Below are 26,704 nucleotides of genomic sequence, written 5' to 3'. Positions count from 1 at the left end.
GGTTACTGTTAGGAATCACTACCCATGATTTGGTCCAACATGATTTAACCGAATCCGAACTACCACACAAAAGCGAAGTGAATCTTTCGATTCGTCAAAAATAATAGTTTAAAATAAATCGGTTTCCATTTTGGGGGAGGAAGGGGGGTTAAAATGTGAAGTGGGGCATCAGCTAAACAGTAAAAAAAAATATCTATCTGTGATAAACTATATTTGCCAGCTCGATTGTCAGTAGGTACAAAGAGGAGCAACTGTCAGATGTAACTTCCTTGTTTTTTACTGTTCTTGAGTTCAGATGACAAAGAGAAACAGCATTTGTTCATTACCGAACATTTTATGTACAAGTCATGTACACACGTTTAAAGGTAATACAAAAAAATAAAAAAATACATCAAACATGAGATTTAATAAATAAAAAGAAGAAACCTTCATCTCTTTCTTTCCATCCATGCTTATTCATCCCCAAATCAAAGATCAAGGCTAGGTTTAAGGTTTTGACACACCCGAACCTCACCTCATACAGACCGACATTGTCAGTTAAGAAATTAAAACAAATAACTAATTTAGTCATGGGTCTGTCTTACTTAAAGACATATCATGTCAACTGAATCCAATTGTATGCCGTATCAATCAATAATTCAAAACCTTTACTCATTTGGCCCAATTCCCAACTCACTCCTTTCACTGCAGCGTGTGATTTGAGGGTTTCAGTGTCTGACCAATCAGAAGCTTGAAGGTATTAGAACAGCAGAAGAAGTAGAAAACAAAATTATACTCTGGGTGTGCAAATGCATTCTGATCCATCAGCGGACGGATGGTTTGGCCCATCTTCACTGCACTATCTGGGGCATCTCGCTCCAGGCTTTGGCCTTCTTCTTAGCCAGGGCCAACCACGGGGGCTCGTCCTGAGCCAGGGCTGTAGGGGCTGGGTGAGCCAGGGCTCTCTTCCCTTCCTTCTCAACCACGACAGGCTTGGAGATCTCCAGGGAACACAACACTATGGACAACGAGCAGAGAACATCTTTAAAGATACGACTTTTAGCATTGTCCCCCCAAAAGTAGTCCTACCACAAAGTACATTTTTATCAAAATTGCCTATAGTATTTTTTTGAGTCTTATTTCAGGCATGTAATTGAAGATTAGTATTGATCAGGTATGGATTATTATCAATGGGATCATTCTATTTGCAGGTGTGGTCCACAAGGGGGCAGCAGTGGATCAATCACACTTATGAGAACAATGAAAACTCTTCAATAAGAAAGCGATGCATGTGTGTGGCAGAGTGGGATACTGATGAGTCTAACCTTTAACAGGAGATCCTGGAGGCTTGGCTTGGTCTTCGTTGACAGGCCTTGTCAATGTACGAATGGATTTTTTTCTGTTAAGCTCCTCCTGGAAATGTAGGTTTTGTGAAGAGTTTGAATTATGTACTAATTCATTCCAATATAACAAAGTAAATTGAACCTATACAACTTTATAGCCAGTCATAAAAAATCTAGTCATTGCGTCAAAATAAATGATAAAGAGCTGCCCAGTGTGCACAGGATCAAAAATACGTATTTTGCTCAAGTGTGAGGACTGGATGAACAAATGAATGAATGGATTGATTGACGAGTCAACTGTTTTCCTCTCTCAAACAGTAGGCTTCTCGGTAAACAAAAGAACACATGAAACAATATGCACCATCCCTACCATCTCTGCAGGGTCTTTGTTATCCGTGGTTTCCTCCAATGAGTTCTCTTTTAAGATCCTCTGCTTTTGTCTGGCCACTGAGATCCAGCTTGGCGATTGAGATCCCCCACCAGGTCCCCCACTAGGCTCTCGACCCACAGACAGATCTGAAACAAAAGAACACAGGAGAAATGTCTTCAACTGGTGTGGAATATATAGGAGCTGCCTGGTAACTTCATTTGGCATAATGATTTTCTTTGGAGTGGAAATGGAAGATAGAGGTGCGAATGAATGAAAGGCAAAATGTAGAAAAGCAATATTATTCCAACTAATTTGTTGCTCTAAATAGTCATATGGAGGAATCTCTCCTTGGTGTTAATGAGTCTGTTTAGATTGCTCTCAATAAGTCAGCTCTCAACAGCACTCATGGCCCTGTTTCAGTATGAATTGTTAGTCCAAAGTTAGAACAGCATGCGTCCATATTCCTATAACATACACAGGCTAAATGTTTTGTCATCTGAAGTCTTAAGCTCAACAATGTAAAATAGATATAAACAAAGATGACCTTGCAAGTGAAGGATATGCCAAATAGCACACGTCTGGAAACACTGACTGGTGTGATGGTGACTAAGATGGTTTTAGTACCTGGTATTCTCCTTGGCTTGACCATACCATCCAGCTCTGAGGGCTTTCTGGGCAGGGCAGGTTTGCTGTTTGACTGTGGTTCAGTGAACGAGGCCCTCTGTGGTTCTATGGGAAGTGAGTGTACTGGGGATGCAGGGGGAGTTTCACTCTCTGAGCCTAAGCGAAGCATACCCACAGAGGTCTTCCTCAGCCTGACACCAAACAGATTCTCAGGGGTCTCTTCCTCCTGGGCTGCAGGGGGAGTGTCTTCAGGTGACATGATGGGTGCTGTGGTGCTCTGTGTTGGGATGGGAATAGCAGGGACATCAGCCCTCACAGGGCTAAGTGGCTCCACTCCACTTGGGGGATCTCTTTTTGCTTCCACAGCCCCAGGCACAGTGACTGAGGGAGATGGAGAAGGGGAGGTTAGCTCTTTGGTAGCCAACCTTTGCCAGGCAGGGGCAATGGTGTACCTTGGTCTATTATGTTCAGAACCACCAGATGGTTTCCCAGGATCCTCGGTGGCAGTTGGTCCTCTGCAGTGCTCCTGGGGGCTCTGCTCTGGGCCAGCGGCTGCACTGGGACTGGTTATACAGGGCTGGTCAGTTGTTACACTGGGCTTTTCCTGGTCCTGTGTGGTGTGTGCAGGGGCCTCAGGCTGGTCCAGGGACTCTGGAGGAGGTGTACTGCTGTTTGGCAGCTGGGGGAGACAGGCTTGGTCTGTGACTGTTTGGTCAGAAAGTTCAGTGGTGCACTCAGGGCTCTCACAAGCTCTCTCAGGGTCTCTGTCTGGAACCTGCTGGAAATCATCCTCCACAGACGTTGACATTACATCCTCTTCCTCCCCTGGCTCCAATAAGGCTGTCTGCACTGGCACATCTGAGTCTGGCTCCATTTTGTCCTCCTCTTCCCTCCTTTCATCTTCCACAACCTCCTCTGTTTCCTTCTCCTCTACCTCTGCCCCCTCCTCCCTCTCCTCTTCATTCTCTTCTTCTTCTTCTTCCTCCTCCTTTTCCACTGAAGGCATGTCCGGATCTTCTTTGGTTAAGTACTCAGGGTTGATTTCCTCGGCATCTTCCTCTTCCTCCTTTGGATTGAAACGTTCCACCACTAACTCCTCCTCATAAGGCTCATCTTCCACCTCCTCTCGGGGCTCTGCTGGGTAGTCCGGTCTATCACTGGGGAGACACGCTTCTTCCTGTGGGTTCAATGCCAGCTCATCCACCCCGCTCTCAGCCTCTGACCCCTCCATGTTCACCTCCACCTCCAGGAGCACAGCCTCTGTCTCCAGTCCCAGGACAGATGTCAGTGGACCCTTGAGGGAGATCAATACCTCCTGGAGTAGAGAGCCTCCCTCCACAGCCACCTCACACCCAGGAGGGGTCAGGAGGAAGTCATCTCCAGTAGGGGGCTCCAGAGAGTTCATGGAGCCAAGCAGTGGGGCGGTCTGGAGCCGGGGAGCTGAAACCTCAGCCTGGCATGAAAGACATTCCTCAGAGTCAGAGTCATTCTGTATGGAGAGGGAGGGGGCATCCTGAGCATGAGACAATTCCTGTTGGACACTCTGCTTATCCTCTTCATCTGAGGCTGACCGCTCGGCCTGCTGGGACACCACGACCCCATCTGTCTGCTCCTCCTCCGCAACACCAGCCTGCTCACGTTTCACATCTGGAACATACATAACTACATCAGAGCAGAGCCCCACTAAGTTCCTATATCATTATCCTGTCATCAGTCATTGTATTGGGTAAGAATGATCATCTTTCTGATATTTTACTAATATTTACGCTTTTGTACATCTGTGTAATGTTACTGTGATAAGGATCATTTATATTACCTTCCTCCTCATCCTCCTCCACAGATTCTGGAATGATACAATTCTGTCTTTCCTCCTGGAATGATTCTCCCTCAGCCCTGCCATCAACCCTCTGAACAGAGAAGAGTCATTTCATCTTAATAACAATACAGTTCCTTTAAAGATTATTAAGCTTTCCAGCTTTCCATGTTTTACACAGATCTCGTAGACTCATGAGCCACGCACCCTGATGGCAGGCTGGTGTGTTGTGTTTGGGCTACATGGGCTGGACTCTCTTGGCTCATTGGATAGATTTTTTGAGGGGTTCTGCTCTAGTGATCAGAGTTAGGCTAGGTGTGGAACAGGGGTGGTGGGGGTGTGTTGGCTAGGGAAGTGGAGCGGATGGTTGTGTTGGAAGGGGATGGACATATCTTACAGTGGTGGGTTTCCTCGTCTTGGCACAGGCCTTGTGTCGGACAGCCAGGCGGTGGCGAGCGGCAGTGTTGTCCAGACAGCCCATGGGACTGGCAGGCTGGCTGAAGTCTACAGGCAGGAAGACCAGGGGACTGACCGATCTGGAGCCCGTCTCACAGGACATCTACACATGACAGGAGAGGCCATTTTGATACAGTAAATAAACTTATTACAACCTCAATGTCTTCAGACATCTCTGTCTACACACATCACAGCTTTCTGCTGATGCCAGATACCAGCTAAACAGATTCAAGAGTGCTGTATTGTGGTTCTCCTGATACAGATGAACCCTATCCTGAGACATGGCTCAGTTTCCTACTCAAGACGAAGGAAAAGCATTCAGACAAACAGAGGGAGGACTGGCTGTCTAAACAGCTGGATAAACAATGTCAATCAGAGGGAGGACTGGCTGTCTAAACAGCTGGATAAACAATGTCAAACAGAGGGAGGACTGACTGTCTAAACAGCTGGATAAACAATGTCAAACAGAGGGAGGACTGACTGTCTAAACAATGTCAAACAGAGGGAGGACTGACTGTCTAAACAGCTGGATAAACAATGTCAAACAGAGGGAGGACTGACTGTCTAAACAGCTGGATAAACAATGTCAAACAGAGGGAGGACTGGCTGTCTAAACAGCTGGATAAACAATGTCAAACAGAGGGAGGACTGACTGTCTAAACAGCTGGATAAACAATGTCAAACAGAGGGAGGACTGACTGTCTAAACAGCTGGATAAACAATGTCAAACAGAGGGAGGACTGGCTGTCTAAACAGCTGGATAAACAATGTCAAACAGAGGGAGGACTGACTGTCTAAACAGCTGGATAAACAATGTCAAACAGAGGGAGGACTGGCTGTCTAAACAGCTGGATAAACAATGTCAAACAAAGGGAGGACTGGCTGTCTAAACAGCTGGATAAACAATGTCAAACAGAGGGAGGACTGACTGTCTAAACAGCTGGATAAACAATGTCAATCAGAGGGAGGACTGGCTGTCTAAACAGCTGGATAAACAATGTCAATCAGAGGGAGGACTGGCTGTCTAAACAGCTGGATAAACAATGTCAGGGACGCCATTATCAAGACCTCTCAGCAGCTAAAAATACCCAGCCATTGAAGTCCCAGGAAGACCTACATCCTGGCATTTTTCTGCCTGGCTCCCCCATACATTAGCTGAACAAATACAGGCCTCTGCTCTCAGCCCACTGGAATGTAGGTCTAATCTACTGTTTCTGACAACAATTCACCCTAAAAGGTAAAGAGATGGAGGGGAGACAGGAGGGTGAATGACCTTCAGCGACACCCTGACTTACTTTAAGTGATCTGATATGACAACCTGTCAATCCGACAGTGAGGAATAGTGAGCTCAAAAGAAGACGCCAATGGGCCACCTCTGATCTTGCTTTCATACTAAAAATGGATGCTTAGGATAAATAGCTATCTGGTATATACTATACAGATTTAACACAAACATGAACATATTACCAAACAGGATTGCTCCGATTATGGGCATAACAGTGTATTTGCCCTGTGTAACCTGCAGAGTGGGTTAAATCATTAGATATATAGTAAATTAAATGTGTTGTGTTTGTTATTGTATCCAGCAGAGTGGATTAGATCATTAGATATATAGTCAATTAAATGTGTTGTGTTTGTTATTGTATCCAGCAGAGTGGATTAGATCATTAGATATATAGTAAATTAAATGTGTTGTGTTTGTTATTGTATCCAGTCGTGTGGATTAGATCATTAGATATATAGTCAATTCAATGTGTTGTGTTTGTTATTGTATCCAGCAGAGTGGATTAGATCATTAGATATATAGTAAATGAAATGTGTTGTGTTTGTTATTGTATCCAGCAGAGTGGATTAGATCATTAGATATATAGTAAATTAAATGTGTTGTGTTTGTTATTGTATCCAGTCGTGTGGATTAGATCATTAGATATATAGTAAATTAAATGTGTTGTGTTTGTTATTGTATCCAGCAGAGTGGATTAGATCATTAGATATATAGTAAATTAAATGTGTTGTGTTTGTTATTGTATCCAGTCGTGTGGATTAGATCATTAGATATATAGTAAATTAAATGTGTTGTGTTTGTTATTGTATCCAGCAGAGTGGATTAGATCATTAGATATATAGTAAATTAAATGTGTTGTGTTTGTTATTGTATCCAGTCGTGTGGATTAGATCATTAGATATATAGTAAATTAAATGTGTTGTGTTTGTTATTGTATCCAGCAGAGTGGATTAGATCATTAGATATATAGTAAATTAAATGTGTTGTGTTTGTTATTGTATCCAGCAGAGTGGATTAGATCATTAGATATATAGTAAATGAAATGTGTTGTGTTTGTTATTGTATCCAGTCGTGTGGATTAGATCATTAGATATATAGTAAATTCATGTTGTGTTTGTTATTGTATCCAGCAGTGGGTTAGATCATTAGATATATAGTCAATTAAATGTATTGTATCCAGCAGAGTGGATTAGATCATTAGACATAGTAAATGAATGTTTTGTTTGTTCTATAGCCAGACTATAACCAGAGCTCAACTTGGCAGAGTTGTGTTATGTCCCCATTTGTAGCAGACAGTCTGAATGCAAGAGAAAACCATTGGAATGAATTCAGACCACACAGGAGACACAAACCCTCCCCCTCCTCTCTCCTAGTTAAACAATACATCCTGCAGAAACAGAGCAGTATAATGACATGCAGCAATATTACTGTCAGGTCAACATCTTCAACTACAGATTTGTGCTGGGCTTCTCAGTGGTGCTCACTGCACACAGAGGAGGTAAAACCAACAGTACGCTCCCTCTTATGGCTTGTTCAACAGTACGCTCCCTCATTTATTTTTATATATATTTTTTTACCTTTATTTAACTAGGCAAGTCAGTTAAGAACAAATTCTTATTTTCAATGTTCAGGGGCAGAACGACAGATTTGTACCTTGTCAGCTCGGGGATTTGAACTTGCAACCTTCCGGTTACTAGTCCAACGCTCTAACCACTAGGCTACCCTGCCGCCCCTTGTTCAACAGTACGCTCCCTCTTATGGCTTGAGTCAAGCTGAAACATCTCAAACAAGGCAAAACACAAGCACATGACAACTATTTGGAGGTTCAGGCACAAACTATTGCATGTGTGTGTGTGTGTGTGTGTGTGTCATTGAGGATGAACAGTCAGCAACTTCTGAAAATCACACAAGTTATAGTAGTCCTGTTTTATGTGCCCATGGGACTATCCCCTATCTTTCTGACATCCCACAAGGCATCAGTTAAGACGTTATCCCTACCTATATGTCCATAGCTATCTCAACTACCCGATATCCCTGTACATCCACTGGTAATGGCACCCCATGTATATATCCAATTGTTACTCATTGTGGATTTATTCCTTGTGTTCTAATTTTTCTATTATTTCTCTCTGCATTGTTGGGAAGGACTGTAAGCATTTTATTGTTAGTCTACACTGGTTGTTTACAAACCAAATTAGATTTTAAAATGTCAAATGGAGTCAGGTACTCTCTGGAGGTTTTCCCCTCCATTCTGACCTCCTGTTAAACTCATGGCTATGTGGAAAAGACAGCGGAAGAGAAAAATGGTCTGCCATCATTGATAGAAAAGTAATAGAAGCTACGTGCAATTCTACACATTTTGCCATAGTGTGGAGGCAAAGATTTGCCGTTTTTAATATGATAACTGATGATCAATGGGCCCCTGCCCGGTCGGGTAATTTGACCATGCTTACTACAAGTTTAGATAGCTGGCCGCTAGACTAACTTACCAATCACACACTTTCTTTTTGCTGACATGGACTAATTGAGTGACTGGTGATGCACAACCAAACTTTGAAATTGCACCCCGGACCACCAGTGGCCCATCACTGGTCTACATATTGTGGATGTATGAAGCTCAACAATGTCTCCATCCTGATTCACTCCTATTGCTCAACACTGCATCTGACATGAAAGCTTTCATACCTCATCATAAGACACACAGCTTTCATACCTCATCATAAGACACACAGCTTTCATACCTCATCATAAGACACACAGCTTTCATACCTCATCATAAGACACACAGCTTTCATACTTCATCAAAAGAAAGATGTGCTCTGAGACATCAACTCATGGAATTCGTCTGGAGGACATTAATTTATTCTTAAAATAAAATGACAAAATAGCCCACTCATATTCTGATTGGTCATGGTGATCAAATGATCAGGAAGATTGTTCACCGCATCCACTGAACAGGAAGCGCATAACAAAAACAAAGAAGTAAACTAGAGACATGGATAACTGGTTATTACCTGGTCTTCATCACTGTCGGTCCCTTCCAGACTCAGGGAGCTGTTCCTCTGCACCGGTTTGGAAGACTGGAATTAGAGACAGATGGGATGAGACACAATGCAGTTAGAAAAAGGGTGATTGGCAGTAATAGATCTGTAGACCGCAGGTGGCTGGGGGCACCTTAATTGGGGAGGACGGGCTCATTGTAATGGCTGGAACGAAATTCCTGGAATGATATCAAACACATGGTTTCCATACGTTTTAATACCATTCACTGCATTCCAGGCATTATTATGAGCCATCCTCCCCTCAACAGCCTCCTGTGCTGTAGAAGTATGCATGACTGCATGGAGTCATCCTCTTGGTAGCTTTCATGAAGCATGAATGTGTGGTATGTATTGTATATCTACTGTATGTGCCAGGGACCATGTGACTGCAGTCACATAGTACATACCACACCATTATAATAGGGACTGAATACAAGAATTAGCTACGTAGCTAATCTGGTGCAATGATTGCTAACATGAAGTTGACCGCACAGACCCCATGAATACTATGCCAGTCCTGAATGCATAATGATGCGTACCCTGTGGGACACCCCAGCCAGGACAGTGTGCAGGGTGGAGTACTCTGGTGGGCTGCAGGGCAGGCCGTCATCTTCTGAAAGAGTTCCTGCGTCATCCATCTTCTTCACACACAGAGACGGAGGAGAGCCTAGCCTGATGACCTGTTTCAACAGAGACGGAGGAGAGCCTAGCCTGATGACCTGTTTCAACAGAGACGGAGGAGAGCCTAGCCTGATGACCTGTTTCAACAGAGACGGAGGACAGCCTAGCCTGATGACCTGTTTCAACAGAGACGGAGGAGAGCCTAGCCTGATGACCTGTTTCAACAGAGACGGAGGACAGCCTAGCCTGATGACCTGTTTCAACAGAGACGGAGGAGAGCCTAGCCTGATGACCTGTTTCAACAGAGACGGAGGAGAGCCTGATTGTTTCAGCTGGAGCTGCAGGGGAATAACATACTTATCAACCACTCCTATCAGCTATTTTCAAGTGTTTTCAGTATTTTTATGTGTTCATAGGGAGTGGCTATCATGATGTGTGTGCAGGATTAGTTTACTAAGCAGAGTGGCTTTTCCTGTCAGACCAAGTGTTCTCCAAGACCATGCTATCCAACCCATTGGTAGAGAACTCTTCTCAAAGTGGAATGATAAGTGAAAGTGTGTTAAAGAAATAATAGGTCCTCTCTAGCTGAGAAATAGACTGTGTGTGGTGAAAGAAAGCGGTACCACAGACACACAAACTGAAAATACTCTATTAGTATGAGCTCAGCTGCTCCCTAGGACACAGTCTCAGGTCTGTTTCCTCCAAGGCTTTAGAATCCAAATCCTTCTCCAAAATGACTGAACAACACCAGCCAAGTCTCTCTCTCTCGATTATCTCCTCCTTGTTCTAGCATGTTGTTGTGCCTAGCCAACACTAGCTGTATTGTGCTTCAGAGTTCTGTACGTACACGCTGACCTTCGGTGGGATGCTGTCTAGAACAGGTGACAACTAAGGATGAGCCTTGGCTAACTAGCGCCCAGTCTAACCGGCTTATGACCAGACGGGCTAATTTTATACCCAGGTTCTACAGACGAAGTGGCAATGCTAACACCGATGGAGAGACCTGAATGTCGGAGATAGTAAAGTATAGGACCATAGCTACAACAGGTCATATTACAGCCAGTCCCAGTGTGGAGGAATAGGACAGAGGCTCTACTACCCACCTGTAGAGACTTGACTTTCCCATGGATGCTGTCCTGAGAGACTCCCAGACCCTCAGTCACCTCTGACAGGGGAGATTCAGAGACAAAGACACTGTCATGTGACAGAGCCTTATTACCCATATTTATTTTTGTCCTTTGAAAGAAAGAAATAGAAAAAAAAAGACAGATCAGAACATTTGCGCTTCTAGGCAGTGGCTGGGTCATCTCCATTCAATCATGTAGGACTAAGTCTAATAGTATGTAGAAAAACCTAAAAAGCAGAATGACAAGTCCCTAGCCCTGCCTCTGTCCCAAATGGCATCCTACTCCCTGTATGGTGCACTACATTCAATGACGCATTTGTTCCTTGGGAATAAAATTAAATTGCCTGTATTGTGAAAAGAAAATCATCTTACCCAGAGCCCTCGTCTTTCTCAGAGCGGATGAGAAGTGCAGGTTCGGGGACGTTGACATTGTCACTAGACTGGCTACACTTCAACCCACTGTCCCCCCCGGCAGGAGCAGCGGCCTCCTTTCTCTTCTTCTTAGAAAATAAGTTCTTGAAGGTCTGGAACTTGGACTTCTTCTTGCCTACATTGAAGATCATATCAAGAATAGAGCATGGCAGAGGTTATTCATCTCCAGTTAACAACTGGGACCTATTCCTTCACTACCAGTTTTCACCAGTTTTTAACCATATTCTTTATCATTTTCCTTCACATCTTTCCACCACTGAACAAATAAGACCACCTAATGGAAAGCTTTGTAACGAACCTCAATCATTATTTGAAATGTAACTATTCCCTCATGTGAACTCAAGTGAGAGTAGTTACCCTGCTGGTCATAAACCCAGGTAGCATTAATGAGATAGTAAAAATACTCCCACTGTTCCATTTACATTAGCACCACAGTAGAAATTCTCAACACCTCTTTTTAACTACTTCAAGTGTTTTTTTTGTGAGTGTAAACTCTCTCAACTCCTTTGTTGAGAATAATAGCAGGCCAAGATCTGAGACATTTGCTAGGTGATAAGGGTGGTGCCTACAGCTCATGAATACAACACATCAAGCTATTTTAGAAACAATATGTTGATTATGCCAAAGTAGCAGCATAACCAGAAACAAAGCAGAATGGCCAATTCTTAAAAGAGAAGGTCAAGTCAGTTGGATCCATAGAAATGTTGCCAATATTTGGGAGGGGATGACTGCAACGTGAACAATCCTCGGATGGAGCCCTTCAGCAGCCAGGAATGCAATCGTCTGATTAAAGAGTGAGTGCTGCTTGGAGGATTGAAGCTTGCTAGTGAGAGACTATTTATATATAAAGCCACACCATCCCGTGACTGGCTCACATGCTCTGGAAAAGACTGAGATCCAACTGTAGACAAGGCCTAGAGCTAGTATGATCACACACTTTAAACTGGCCCATTCAGTATGGATGGAAAAGTCAACAATTCATGGAAAACGTCATCCCAATAGGAGAGGTACTACATATTTTGGATGCATACTGTACATATAGCTGTAAATGTAAACACGAAGACATTCTGTTCAGAGAGGGTCTTTTTGTCAAACAGGCTAAATGTAGGCCTAGATGGGACACATGAAGGAGATGCATGACCAGGAGATAAACAGTCAGAAACAGAAACTGAATTTACTTGTTGATCTGGAGACCACTGCCGTACCCAACCACAACTTACTCGCCTTGAGCTGATGTTAAACCTATTACAAAACTGTTACCCCAGGTAAACGTGGTCCTTTGTAGCTCAGTTGGTATAGCATGGCGCTTGTAATGGCAGGGTACGTGGTCTATTCCCGGGACCAGCCATAAAGAAAATGTATGCACACATGACTAAGTCACTTTGGATAAAGGCGTCTGCTAATTGACATATTATTATTTACACTCACTGCTCAGTTTATTGTTAGGTACACCAGACAGTGAGTCACGTGGCCGTGGCTTGCTATATGAAGCAGGCAGACAGACATCGAGGCATTCAGTTACTGTTCCATTGAACGTTAGAATGGGAAAAACGAGTGACCTAAGCGACTGAGCGTGGTATGATCGTCGGTGCCTGGACTTTTCAAGCACGAAAGTGTCTAGGGTTTACCGAGAAGGTTGTTGATGAGAGAGGTGGAAGGAGAATGGAAAGAATCATGCAAGCTAACAGGCAGACCATAAACAAACAAATAATGATGCAGTACAACAATGGTGTGTAGGAACGGCATCTTGGAACGCACAATTCGTCAGTCCTCGTCACGGATGGGCTATTACCCGAGGACGACCACACTAGGTTCCACTCCTATCAGATAAAAACAAGAAGTGTCTCCAGTGGGCACACGATCACCAACACTGGACAATTGAGTAGTGGAAAAACATTGCCTGGTTCAACAAAATTCCAGTTCCTGTAGCATCATGCTGATGGCAGAGTCAGGATTTGGTGTAAGCAGCACTAGTCCATGGACCCATCCTGCCTCGTACAGGCTGGTGCCGGTGGTATACTGGTGTGGGGAATATTTTCCTGGGACACTCCCAATCACAGCCGGTTTGATACAGCCTGGATTTGAATCAGGGTGTCAGTAGTGATGACTCAAGCACAGAGGCAGTACCTTAGACCGCTGCGCCACTCGGGAGTATTAGATGGTTGTACCTAATAAACTGTGTATTATAAATAAAAAAATATTGGGAAGAGTCATCTGTAGTACACAAAGAACTACTACAGTGCCTTGCGAAAGTATTCGGCCCCCTTGAACTTTGCGACCTTTTGCCACATTTCAGGCTTCAAACATAAAGATATAAAACTGTATTTTTTTGTGAAGAATAAACAAAAAGTGGGACACAATCATGAAGTGGAACGATATTTATTGGATATTTCAAACTTTTTTAACAAATCAAAAACTGAAAAATTGGGCGTGCAAAATTATTCAGCCCCTTTACTTTCAGTGCAGCAAACTCTCTCCAGAAATTCAGTGAGGATCTCTGAATGATCCAATGTTGACCTAAATGACTAATGATGATAAATACAATCCACCTGTGTGTAATCAAGTCTCCGTATAAATGCACCTGCACTGTGATAGTCTCAGAGGTCCGTTAAAAGCGCAGAGAGCATCATGAAGAACAAGGAACACACCAGACAGGTCCGAGATACTGTTGTGAAGAAGTTTAAAGCCGGATTTGGATACAAAAAGATTACCCAAGCTTTAAACATCCCAAGGAGCACTGTGCAAGCGATAATATTGAAATGGAAGGAGTATCAGACCACTGGAAATCTACCAAGACCTGGCCGTCCCTCTAAACTTTCAGCTCATACAAGGAGAAGACTGATCAGAGATGCAGCCAAGAGGCCCATGATCACTCTGGATGAACTGCAGAGATCTACAGCTGAGGTGGGAGACTCTGTCCATAGGACAACAATCAGTCGTATATTGCACAAATCTGGCCTTTATGGAAGAGTGGCAAGAAGAAAGCCATTTCTTAAAGATATCCATAAAAAGTGTTGTTTAAAGTTTGCCACAAGCCACCTGGGAGACACACCAAACATGTGGAAGAAGGTGCTCTGGTCAGATGAAACCAAAATGTAACTTTTTGGCAACAATGCAAAACGTTATGTTAGGCGTAAAAGCAACACAGCTGAACACACCATCCCCACTGTCAAACATGGTGGTGGCAGCATCATGGTTTGGGCCTGCTTTTCTTCAGCAGGGACAGGGAAGATGGTTAAAATTGATGGGAAGATGGATGGAGCCAAATACAAGACCATTCTGGAAGAAACCCTGATGGAGTCTGCAAAAGACCTGAGACTGGGACGGAGATTTGTCTTCCAACAAGACAATGATCCAAAACATAAAGCAAAATCTACAATGGAATGGTTCAAAAATAAACATATCCAGGTGTTAGAATGGCCAAGTCAAAGTCCAGACCTGAATCCAATCGAGAATCTGTGGAAAGAACTGAAAACTGCTGTTCACAAATGCTCTCCATCCAACCTCACTGAGCTCGAGCTGTTTTGCAAGGAGGAATGGGAAAAAATGTCAGTCTCTCGATGTGCAAAACTGATAGAGACATACCCCAAGCGACTTACAGCTGTAATCGCAGCAAAAGGTGGCGCTACAAAGTATTAACTTAAGGGGGCTGAATAATTTTGCACGCCCAATTTTTCAGTTTTTGATTTGTTAAAAAAGTTTGAAATATCCAATAAATGTCGTTCCACTTCATGATTGTGTCCCACTTGTTGTTGATTCTTCACAAAAAAATACAGTTTTATATCTTTATGTTTGAAGCCTGAAATGTGGCAAACGGTCGCAAAGTTCAAGGGGGCCGAATACTTTCGCAAGGCACTGTATCTTGACTGAAGATTAACTCCTTGGAATATTCACCCCTGTCCCCCACTATCCTCCCAGGTCGTCACGAGGATACAGCCGCCCATCAGGGTATTCCAAATTATCCCCCGGCCAGCACACCGCCAGCCATTGACAAATTATTTATTTTAATGGACTTCGCCCTCCGTGCTCTGCTTTACAAATTCAATCTGATAGAGTAGATTATTCCCCTTTTCAGTGGGAGCTATTCCTGAAGGAAAGGGCTAATCCACGTCCCAGCTAGCCCTCCAGAGACGCTTCCCAGCCTGACCTTGCAGATCCTGACTTCCTTGTTCCCAGAGCGCATCACAGCAGGGTGAAGGGTTGGCAGACAGACAGTGGGAAAATGTGTTCTTATGTTCTTATTTTTTGTACTTCATTTCCTGCCAATAAAAGTGTAAGAAAATCTCCTTCCTAAGCTTGACCTGATCCTCCCTGAAGCCCAGTGCTCTCTGCAATAAAGAGATAATAGCACACTGGTCTAGAAGAAACACTGATACTTTAGCATGGATCTTGTGGAAGGATTCTAATCATGATAAAATAATCTCACTTCAACTTGCAATGAACCACAAGGCTTCTCAGACGCAAATCTTCAGGGGAGGCATAGATCCACAGATTAGATACTGTAAAGATTAGATACTGTAAATCTGATCAAATAGAATCTGCTGTCACACATTGACCATAGCACTACCACAGACAGACAGAGTTCCATGACCAGAGAAAAGTGAAGAGCCCCTTTAAAGGGCTAGCAATTAGTTAAAGTATGGGTTTACCTGTGCACTCTTCGGTGGTGTCTGTTGGATCCTGGTTGGTCAACACATCTGATGGTCCAGAGGCCATGATACTGCAGTCACTGCTGGGAGATAGAGAGTCATTGAATAAGGAGCAGAGGGAGAGAGTCATTTTTTTAAACCTTTATTTAACTAGGCAAGCCAGTTAAGAACAAATTCTTATTTACAATGACGGCCTAGGAACAGTGGGTTAACTGCCTTGTTCAGAAGGAGAACGACAGATTTGTACCTTGTCAGCTCGGGGATTCAATCTAGCAATCTTTCGGTTACTGGCACAACTCTCTAACCACTAGGCTACCTGCCACCCCATTGACTATGGAGCAGAGGGAGAGAGCCATTGACTATGGAGCACGGGGAGAGAGCCATTGACTATGGAGCAGAGGGAGAGAGCCATTGACTATGGAGCAGAGGGAGAGAGCCATTGACTATGGAGCAGAGGGAGAGAGCCATTGACTATGGAGCAGAGGGAGAGAGCCATTGACTATGGAGCAGAGGGAGAGAGCCATTGACTATGGAGCAGGGGGAGAGAGCCATTGACTATGGAGCAGAGGGAGAGAGCCATTGACTATGGAGCAGAGGGAGAGAGCCATTGACTATGGAGCAGAGGGAGAGAGCCATTGACTATGGAGCAGAGGGAGAGAGCCATTGACTATGGAGCAGAGGGAGAGAGCCATTGACTATGGAGCAGAGGGAGAGAGCCATTGACTATGGAGCAGAGGGAGAGAGCCATTGACTATGGAGCAGAGGGAGAGAGCCATTGACTATGGAGCAGAGGGAGAGAGCCATTGACTATGGAGCAAAGGGGGAGATAATTAGCTATATTATAGAAGGAAGCCTTCCAGGGATTTGGGCAACTAATAATGAGACCACAGTCAGTTTGGGCTGAGTACAATGTAGATTCAATCAGGCACCATTTCATTCATCCCTATTTACTGTAACTCAGCTGTGTGCATCTCCACTGAGGGCAACAACCACATCCATAACCCTGCTCTCTATAGAAGGAGAGATCAGGGATGGTCTCAGCCTACCAATCTCTCTCTACTACAATGCCCTCAGTGACACCGCCCTGTCATGTCACAGGATGAGGCGGAGATAAGCAGCCTGTGCCTGGGGCAGATTATTGGAGGGGGCTGCCTGGGGCTGGAGCTAGCGCTGGTCTGGAGCTCCCAGCAGGATAGCCTCAGACACGCTATGCCGACCCAGCAGGAGGAAGCCATCAGCGGTCAATGACAGCTAGTCTCAACCCCTGGTTCCACGGAATGGTTAAACAGGATGTGGAGGCAATTTGGATTTCGACCGCACATGCAAAACGAGTTACTCCGTTAATAAGGTAATTACCTCCTCCGCCTATTTGGCTTCATGCCAACTCTGTCAAGAACCTGATGAGCTCAGAGCGGCTATGTTTGTCAAAATCTATATCCATGTCTCGGGGGCGGTCTTAATGAAGAATTCTCAAATATAATATCTTAGGATTGACTTGTTTATTTCCACATTAGCTTAAGTCTGGATGTGATGATTATAAGAGCAAGGAACACTCAACAAAAACAGTGAACGAAATGATTAGAAGTTACAATACTAAAACTTGTAACCATTACACCCAGAAGCGTAGTACAAATACCGGAGGCAGTCAGAGAATAAATATAAACCCAGCTGAGAACATTCAAAGGCAGTTCTTGGACTCTGCTTCCTGGTGTGACATAAGCTGCTGGAAGCCTCCTGTGTCTGCGGTTACATAACATCTACAGTTACATCCCTGCTGAAGTCCAAGGCCCTGTCCCAATAGCTTGAAGCTATTCAACTCAGCCTGAGACTGACCCATCCACGTCATTGTTGTTCAATAACAACAGAATGTTCCTTGTGTGAGATAAAACATGAGCCTTCTGTATCTGAAATCTTCTTCAATAATCAATAAACACATGGCAACATCATTATTCCAGCTGTGAGAATATCATATGTTGAACTCCTAACTGCAGGCCTTTTTCAGTGCATTTGATTACATTGGTTGAAATAAACAAATTAAACTATTTACAAACCCTTGACAGTTATAAATAAAACATACATTCAAACTGGCTTCCCCGTTCCCCTGGCAATGCTTGTACAAAACAGTACAACAGACAGGCCCACTCCAGACTAGCTAAAGTTACTACGAGACAACACATTGTCTGAGAAACTGAACCTACTCTCAGGTGTTCTGTTAGAATAGTTATGAAAACTGTTATGAAAACCAATCTAACAGAAAGCAACTGAGAAAAAGTTCTGTTTCTCAGACAATGTGTTGTCTAGTAGTAACTTTACTGAACTAAAGATATTATATAAACATTCTAAGTATTATTTTGTGAGTTGAAACATTCCACAATGTTTGTCAGCCCTTTGAATTGAGAGAGAGAGAGAAAGAGATCCAATCGGCCTCTTCATTTCCTCTGTATCTCTGAGTAAATGTTACCTGCTTCACAGAGAAATAACACTTCAGAGATAGACTGAAACCCTCCACCACCAATACCAAGGGAGACAATGTGTGACTGAAACCCCCCACTACCAATACATCTACAACACAAACACATCACACACAGTCAATTAAGACCAGGGGATAATAAGAGAGAGACTGGGGATCTGCATAGACTAGACCATGGGAAGGAGTACTATTTGTGACCAACAGAGAGCATTCTGGGGAGAATGCAGCCTGGGGTTGTTGTCACAGCTAGCCTATGAACCATAACCTCCCAGGGTCTGACCATGTGACCAACCCCAGTCACACAGCTCTGCTTCCACAGACTAACATCCTCTACAAAAGGAGAGAACACAACTGAGTACGCACGACGCATTGGGGCAACATGGTTCAGGGGCAGGAGGGTTCAGCTGGGCTAATGGACTGACCTTGGACTGACTCCAATACTGACCAACAGCGATGACGTCCTCTGTTTCATGTCTTAACTTTTCAGGGGTTGAAAGGGAAGAGAGTTGGTGGGAAGGAGCAGTATTACATTATGAGAACAAAAAAGCTTGTTAGATAAACAAAACCATTATTTAGAAGATGAGAAAATACTTGATCACGGGGAGTTCAACAGTTGAGTCGGCCAGTTCCAAGACACAGCCAGGTTTGAGTATTGTTTTTGTACTAGGCTATCCCCTATTTCAGTACTGAGCGATCCCCTATTTCAGTACTGAGCAATCCCCTATTTCAGTACTGGGCGATCCCCTATTTCAGTACTGGGCGATCCCCTATTTCAGTACTGGGCGATCCCCTATTTCAGTACTGGGCGATCCCCTATTTCAGTACTGGGCGATCCCCTATTTCAGTACTGGGCGATCCCCTATTTCAGTACTGGGCGATCCCCTATTTCAGTATTGGGCGATCCCCTATTTCAGTATTGGGCGATCCCCTATTTCAGTACTGGGTGATCCCCTATTTCAGAGCCAGATATGAGCAGTCACCTATGTTTTGCAATCAAGCAACTAGCAAGGTGTATGAGACAGACAACACCTTGATTCTAATGTTCACACACTCTCAGTGTCCTCGGAGACTGTATTCTTCTCAACATCCAAGATACTTCTAGTATTTGTAGAAAAGGAAATAGGGAGTTTGTAGGAGTTCACATTATTTTATATCAAACCATATCTGAAGTCAATCCAATATAGACTAATTGCCTATGTAACAGCGCAAATAAATAAATAAATTAGCAATTACATTATCTTAAGTAGGGACGGTACACAACACATTCCACTCAGTTATGTTGAACACAAAAATTCTCAGAAACGACAAGGTTTTTATGCATGTTTTTTTAAAGGTAAAAAATAAAACGCACCATGTGAATATATTTAGCAGTAATGCCAAGCAATGATACTGGCCATTTTGTTTGATAGTTTATACAGGCATGCCTTTAAATTATAACTGGCGCAAGAGTCCTCTGGCAGTCTAAATTATACACATAGCCTGTGGAGCATGGAGCGCCGAGGACAGATATACTGTGCATTTAGAAAGTACTCAGACCCCTTGACTTTTTCCATATCTTCTTACGTTACAGCCTTCCTCATTAATCTACACACAATACCCCATAATGACAAAGCGAGCTGCCCGACTGGCCAAACTGAGCAATCGTGGGAGGAGGGCCTTGGTCAGGGAGGTGACCAAGAACGCAATGTTCCTCTGTGGAGAAACAACCATCTCTGCAGCACTCCACCAATCAGGCCTTTATGGTAGAGTGGCCAGACGGAAGCCACTCCTCAGTAAAATGCACATGACAGCTCGCTTGGAGTTCACCAAAAGGCACCTAAAGACTCTCAGACCATGAGAAACAAGATTCTCTGGTCTAATGAAACCAAGATTGAACTCTTTAGCCTGAATGCCAAGTGTCATGTCTGGAGGAAACCTGGCACCATCCCTACAGTGAAGCATGGTGGTGGCACCATCCCTACGGTGAAGCATGGTGGTGGCAGCATCATGCTCTGGGGAGGTTTTTCAGCGGCAGGGACAGGGAGACTAGTCAGGATCGAGGGGAAGATGGAAGAAGCAAAGAGAGATCCTTGATGAAAACCTGCTCCAGAGCGCTCAGGACCTCAGACTGGGGTGAAGGTTCACCTTCCAACAGGACAACGACCCTAAGCACACAGCTAAGACAACGCAGGAGTGGCTTCGGGACAAGTCTCTGAATGTCCTTGAGTGGCCCAGCCAGAGCTCGGACATGAACCTGATCTAACGTCTCTGGAGACCCCCGAAAATAGCTGTGCAGCAACGCTCCCCATCCAACCTGGCAAAGCTTGAGAAGATCTGCAGAGAAGAACGGGAGAAACTCCCCAAATACAGGTGTGCCAAGCTTGTAGAGTCATACCCAAGAAGACTTGAGGCTGTAATCACTGCCAAAGGTGCTTCAAAGTATTTAGTAAAGGGTCAGAATACTTATGTAAATGTGAGATTTCAGGGTTTAATAATGTTTTTGCTTTGTCATAATGGGGTATTGTGTATAGATTGATGAGTGAATTTTAAAAAATCTATTTTTAGAATAATAATACCAAATGTGGACAAAGTCAAGGGGTCTGAATACTTTCCGAAGGCACCGTAGATGATGTGCAGTGTAGTTCATTAGTAGTGGGTGTAGTAGGCCAGTAGCCCTACATAAAGATGTCCAAACTGAATGTAATCTGGCTAAACCATCGATTCCCCAGAACATACAAGATGATCACAGCAACCAAACAGGAGCTCCAATGAAACTTAACAGGAGAAGCACAGTACCCAGGACAAGGCTACTGCAGGGCACAGCTGCCGGAAGGAAGAACTCCTAGAGTAGTTACAATGGGCGGACTTTCAGGATATCAAGGAAGGATGTGCTGTCTTTTTTTATTGGAGGTTCAACCCACCATTCTCTGCTATGCTGAGTGAACACTTTTCATTGGGTGGCGCCCCCATATATGAGGCTGCACATCCAAGTGGATGGTCTGCTCATCACAGTACAGTTTTGTTTTTTCACAGTTTTTTTCAGCTGTTGAGTAAAACCTCACATACCTTAATGTTTGTCTTGAACCAGAGCCACAAACCCATGGAATTTCCTCTCCTCACTCTTTCTAAATGAGAGGAGTGACTAAGTCTGACTTTGAAAAAAAGCTTATTGAATTTATAAGTTGTATCAAGGGTGCATTCAGTGCGGAAGGGTTAGGCTACACATCTGTCCCAAATACGAGTTGTGTGTAGCAAGAGAGACATTCTGTGTGTTGCGCTCACATGATGTTGTGTGCAACAGGGCTTAACATGCGTGAATGCATTAATCTTCAATAATAGCTTGAACATATGAATCCAACAAGAGGAAAAATAAACATTTTGGTGTTAGTAGTAGAGCATAGTTCAACGCAGCCTTCCTTACCCCTGTTCTGTAGGACAAGGAGGATTAAACCAGATCAGACAAGTTCCATCTGGAAAAAGTGAGGCTTTACGGTCCAATGTCAAGGAAGGATGACTGTTTAAACGAGAACCATGTGAAACGGTGCAGGTGTTCCACACATCTGAGCCAAGCTGTTTACACTAGCATGTTATGTTTTGTACTCATCTATACTGTATGTCATACATTCTCCATTTCTAAGTCAGTCTGTGTACAAGATGTCACATGAAAGCCATTACTTAGCCAGACTTCTGCTAAGAGGAACTTATTTGGGACAGCTGACAGACACAAACCATGAAATGGATGTTTGGGATGTGGATGGATGTGAATAAACCGTGGCAGTCAGTTACTCACTCTGGGGGAGAGGAGCTGATCCCTTTCAGGCGGAGTTACTGTTAAGTGGGTCAGTTCACAGTTTTAAGAAAAGGCTGCCTGGCTCTCTTTCTCACATTTTATCAATGAACTGAGTGAGGGGTCAATAAAGCTTTTATTGTCTTTTTAATGTCTTGAGACGGAAGGATAAAGGGGGAGATGGTTCTTTAACACTGAGAATAAACAGCCCCTATACAGAGCATTTACAATCTAGTCCATGAGGCTACAACAGTGGTCTTAGTTACAAATTAACTATTTATTCATATTTTTTGACTTGCCGAATCAATGCAGGCCTACTGTGTCCTAATATTAGGGTTCAGAATCAGAACATAACTATTGCCCTTCTCTAAAGACAGACATGTACACATGCCATGTACATTAAGAAGACTGCCTGGGACAAATAGCATACATACACTTCAGATAAATGCTCTGGCGATACATGTTTCCTCTGTCTTCATACCTTGCCAGGATATCAAACAAGTTGAACCAGAAAAGCAGAGAGAACAGACTTACTTCTTTCCCTGCAAGCAGCCGTAAAATCCAGCCATGGTTTCTAGTTGGGAATGTTCAAGAGATCCAGCAGGCAGTACATCCTTTCCCAGCTTGTCTGAGTGATGGCGGCAAGTGGAAGAGTCCCTGTGCAAGCCCCAACTGCAACGTTAAAGGCCACCAGTCCACTACACACAAACACCCCTCTTCTTCATGTACATGAATTAAGACAGAACGGCAGAAAGACAACCATAAAGACACCGAGCTAACTTTGAGGCTACCTGCCCTCCCTCCCTCCCAGTGACCTGCCTACAGTGAGAGGACACTAGTGTGAACTAACAGCCCGCCCCAAGCTACTTTTCCCACCCATCTCCACCTCCCTCCTCCCACTCCCTCCCCCGTCATTAGCCTAATCCCGAGCGGCAGCCTGCAGCTATTGTCTCAACCAGGCAGCTTACTTCCAGCCGATCTGACCCGTGTCTCTGTGATAATTAGATAGGGGGTGTCGTGAGGAGACATGAGGATTGTCCTGGCTAGGAACTCTATCCTATCCCCATCAGAAAAACAAAACAGCCCAATCAAGAGTACCACCCTGCCATAGAGTCTGAGTCAACACAGACAACAGATGTCTAAATCTTAACCTCTAACTATGGCTAACTATGGTTCAACCTTTGTGTCATTCATGTTGGGATGTCAATTCATATGGACGACTAAGTAGAAAATCAATATGGCCTACTGATCCACAGGTTGGATAATAAGGCCTAATTATCAGATAAACAGTACAAACCGTCATTCTGTTACCAAACTTTGCATCTGCACTGTTCAAGTAAAATGTGTTTTTGTAACTTTTTCTGTGGGAATTGTTAACAGTTGTCCTTGAGCATAGAGTTGTATGGTTTGTTTAACTTTCCAATCAGTGGATTTTATTTGACATTTTAAAGTGAAAAATCTAAGTCTCAGCATCATTCTGTCACCATGGAATTGCCCAGAAGTATGTTATGGCAGAATGCTAACTTGTGCAAAACAATAAACCTTTTACTACAACAATAGTCAAATGAATCGAATGCAACATTTTACTCATGAATAACTCAAGTCAGTCTGAAAGTTTTTAACTGAACATCTCTGTGTGAGATCGGGGTCTGTGAAGGATTTGGTAAAGCTGGATCAGAATACAACCAAAATGTCCAGAACTGCTTGGAATCTATCCAAGTGGAGCCATTTTCCTAGGAATAAAGAATGTGATCACGTAAACAATCCACTGAAACTCTATTAGCTCCAGACCTCTGGGACTCCATTTCAAAATGAAATATTTCCCTCATCCTGAAAGTGTAAACACATTAGACGCCTGTGTCACAGAGAGTAACCACAGCACTACCATAGCGTTTACTCTACTTAATGACATTCCAAAGGAATATGACTTGGGTGATAACAAATAATTGATCAAATACATCATTAGAATCAATAGACTTAGCTTATCAACTCAATGTATACAATCTGGTGTCTTCTATACACCGACAGCAGTCATCATCTTAGTAAGGAAACATCCAGACAGACTGACAGACACAGAGTAGATCATCACACATGGGAAATCTCCATTCATACAAACTATATGTGGACTCATTTCAAAAACACATGTCAGTTTTACTCCTGGATTTTTTTGCGGTATTTCCGGAACCATTTTTAAACTGCCCCCACAGAAACCCACTGCTTTGCTCAGGACTGAGAAAGTAAAGCAGCTAACGATGGTGAGAAGGACAGTATGTCAATTGGAGTTAGTTCAGGAGATAATTTCTCAGTGCAAATGCAAATATCAAGCATTGTGATTGTCCTCAACTTTGCGGTTTACCAAGATACTGTAGTTGAAATTCAGAGTAAAATAACACTGATTTCAACTATAGTTACTCATATAAAGTTGAATTCTGAAGAATTCAATATTTGCCCATGATTGAGCAGGAGGCCCTTTTCCCCCTGATCTCTTGAATCCCTCATCCCCTCAACAGTTCTCTCTGACTCAGGTTTCTTTAGATAACCCCTGCAGAGTACTGTTTCTTTTCTTTACAAAGCGCTCGGAATTCCTGCTCACATCTGGGACACATCTTCTACGAGCAGCGATCTCTCTGGCTCTAATCAACTCGAATTAAGGCCATGTATGCAGCAGAACTGTAAATAACAAAAACATTATACTGTAGAACTGAGCTAGTGAGCTAGCGATGCTGGGTGGGAGGCTGAGGCTGAATGTGTCACAGACAGACAGGGATGTCTATACAGCAGCAACAACACACAGTTCTCCTCTCGGTCTGGCCTGGTTCTCTTCTCATGGTGCTGGAAACCTTTTAGAGCTGACCCTTGAAACGACCCACTCTGCTCTCCCACTCTCCACGTGAAAAGGGATCCTGCTGGGTTTTACTGCTAGATTAAACTGCTAAAGGCCCTCTAGTCTGCCTTTAACCTACAGTTGTTGCTGTTTTCACAAGGCATTCCTTCCATTCCAAATCATTTGCTCCACAGCATGTGTGAGCCTTAAGGGCACATGAGAAGGTATTTATCTGAAGGGTTTAATTGCATGGTGATAATCAACTAATTGTGCTTTAGTGCCATGGCTCAATCTGGTTGGTCCTACTGGTCAAATGGGTGTGGTTGAGAATTGACCCCTATTAAAAACGTTGTGGACCAGCTGCCAAAGCCAATACACTTTCTTCATGCCATTATGTTCAGAAATAATGCCATATATATAGTTGTTAGAAAAACGAATGGTAATCAAAACATCACGCCAGGGTAAGCCTACATGAGACACAGACCTTATTTGTGTTTCTAAAATTCCCTATGGGAAAATGAATGGTAGAAAAACGATTGGAACCATTTATTTTTCTTGCTGAGTCGGTGGTTGTGTTTAAGGTTTTATTCAAAAGTATGGATTTCAGCAAACAAAGGCATGCTACAACAGAGGTCAAACATAGGTACATGATAAGGGTTTAAGAATGTACGTTCTTTAAGTATCATGTAAAGGAACTGAGTCAGAGGTTCGTTAAAAAAAGTTTTTATTTTTAACTCTAGTAGCCTATGCGCTCAACTCTGTAGAGGAGTTGAGGAACTTGGCAATAGTGAACAGCATTTTATATCCCTCAAATGGGGCGTTATTTGTATTCTAATAAGGAATGTAAAGTTGTTAATGGACAGATCATACCAGATAGCTATTGGCAATAAGCAACTGGACTAAATTGTATTGACCACAGCCTATTGAAACAGCAAAAACACTCCACCATTATCCTTGTTGCAATAATAGGATATTGTAAAAAATGTTTTAAAAAAAATATTGTTTAAAATATATTTAAGAGGATAATGAGTCGCAAACTAAATATAACATCGAATTGTGTCCCAGGAGATTCTTCAAATGAGGTATAATTCAATAACAACGCTTCGGTGAAGTTGAAGAAACCATCAACTGAATTCAACAAGCTTTTTGCGAATCTACTAACACAAAGCAAAATAGAAAACTGGAGCGAACCATATGGAAGCTTCGCATATCAATCAAACAATTGTCTCTAAGTTCGTCTTGAAGAAAATGGTACTTACAAACTGAGTTATATATTTCAGAGTACGCAGTCATCCATCAAAGTCAAGAAGACCTCGGTGATTTGTGATGATTAGATCTGGCCCATTGAGGTCTCGTGTCTTCAACTAGCTTGCAGAAGCACTGGAGTACCGCCCATGCCGTCCGCGAGAAAGTCGACGAGTTGAATGCACCAGTTGACTCACTGGGAATTTTCTTTAGATAAATATCAACTGTAAAATTAACCAAACAATTTTAATCAAACAGTATCAGTCAAAGATGCAACATTTTCAAGTGTACTGTCCGCTAGCGTCCCTAGCTATTGCTTTTTGTATGATTTGTGTCTCAATTCCATCTGTATTTAAAAAAATAAAAAAACATCTTTATGGATTTTCTGGTCAAATAATTTTATGTCCATAGATAATCAGTGTTTGACTCGGACTGAAATAGTTGCGGGTGCTGGTACTGTTTCTATAGGTGCAGGAGCTCGACAGTACTTTTGAGCTAATATTCTATAAATGGTACAGGTACTCAGCTCCAGTGAGCTCCTGCCCAAATCAAACACCGTGTATAATCTGTGCTGGGGAACTAGGAGAATTTATGGGAAAATATATGGCCAGCAATGCTCTCTAGTGGTAGTTTTTTGTATAGATCTTAAATGATTCTGGC

At 43.2% G+C, this 26,704-nt stretch overlaps 1 protein-coding gene across 5 annotated transcripts; it reads right to left on the bottom strand.

Moving 5' to 3' along the window:
- Window positions 1-261: 261 nt before the first annotated feature.
- LOC110504763 (uncharacterized) lies at window positions 262-26,617 on the bottom strand. 5 transcript variants are annotated; one of them, XM_090219378.1, is made up of 13 exons: window positions 26,059-26,186; window positions 22,510-22,632; window positions 15,740-15,822; window positions 11,031-11,205; window positions 10,636-10,768; window positions 9,451-9,591; window positions 8,885-8,950; window positions 4,527-4,688; window positions 4,133-4,223; window positions 2,317-3,963; window positions 1,693-1,838; window positions 1,305-1,392; window positions 262-997 (listed from the first exon to the last, which is right to left on the bottom strand). In XM_090219378.1, the coding sequence occupies exons 2-13, from the start codon at window positions 22,542-22,544 to the stop codon at window positions 831-833; spliced, it is 2,934 nt and encodes a 977-aa protein (XP_090075504.1). In that variant the 5' UTR covers window positions 22,545-22,632; window positions 26,059-26,186; the 3' UTR covers window positions 262-830. The 5 variants fall into 5 exon arrangements, with proteins under 5 accessions (XP_090075504.1, XP_090075505.1, XP_090075503.1 ...); XM_090219379.1 differs by having other exon boundaries at window positions 15,740-15,819; window positions 26,059-26,171; XM_090219377.1 differs by lacking the exon at window positions 26,059-26,186 and adding an exon at window positions 18,632-18,688 and having other exon boundaries at window positions 22,510-22,817.
- Between the last annotated feature and the right edge of the window lie 87 nt (window positions 26,618-26,704).

Source organism: Oncorhynchus mykiss, chromosome 25 (assembly GCF_057628025.1).
Source record: "Oncorhynchus mykiss isolate SJ-2025 chromosome 25, ASM5762802v1, whole genome shotgun sequence".
Classification (NCBI taxonomy): domain Eukaryota; kingdom Metazoa; phylum Chordata; class Actinopteri; order Salmoniformes; family Salmonidae; genus Oncorhynchus; species Oncorhynchus mykiss.
This window is presented reverse-complemented; position numbering and strand designations above follow the sequence as displayed.